The sequence below is a fragment of the Penaeus monodon genome, chromosome 19 (assembly GCF_015228065.2).
Source record: "Penaeus monodon isolate SGIC_2016 chromosome 19, NSTDA_Pmon_1, whole genome shotgun sequence".
Classification (NCBI taxonomy): domain Eukaryota; kingdom Metazoa; phylum Arthropoda; class Malacostraca; order Decapoda; family Penaeidae; genus Penaeus; species Penaeus monodon.
Genome location: NC_051404.1, coordinates 9,112,543 through 9,112,950, shown reverse-complemented (window position 1 = coordinate 9,112,950; position 408 = coordinate 9,112,543). Strand labels below are relative to the sequence as shown.

Here is a 408-nt window from a genome sequence, read left to right as displayed (position 1 = left end):
CGGGCAAGAGAGTGAGAATGCAAACAATCAATAACCTTTCCATTTCTCTTTCACATTCACAGGGGGAGGCAGTGGCATAGGCCGTGCAGTGTGCCAGATCCTCGCCCGTGATGGTGCCAGGGTCAGTGTGTGTGATATCAACCTGCAGGGTGCCCAAGAAACATTGGCATCACTGAAACGTTAGTTTATGATAATTATTATGTCTTTTCTATAAAAAAAACTTTATTTTTCAACTTATTCTATATTATTAAAAGGTTTATTTATTAATACCAGTATAGTGAAAACTTTATACTGTTCGATTATAACTATTTTCGACGCTCGGTCGACCAGTTTTGCTGTATTCTATCGACTTCATTCTTTTATTATTGTAATAATCAGACAACAACAACAAAACATTATAAACACCAA

General features: G+C 36.5%; 1 protein-coding gene across 1 annotated transcript in view; it reads left to right on the top strand.

Moving 5' to 3' along the window:
* The window catches only part of LOC119585050 (estradiol 17-beta-dehydrogenase 8-like), a 3,580-nt gene that overhangs the window by 902 nt on the left and 2,270 nt on the right, over positions 1–408 (top strand). Inside the window, exon 2 of the mRNA XM_037933667.1 lies at positions 63–179. Coding sequence (XP_037789595.1) covers positions 63–179 — 117 coding nt within the window. The remainder of the gene's footprint in view (positions 1–62; positions 180–408) is intronic.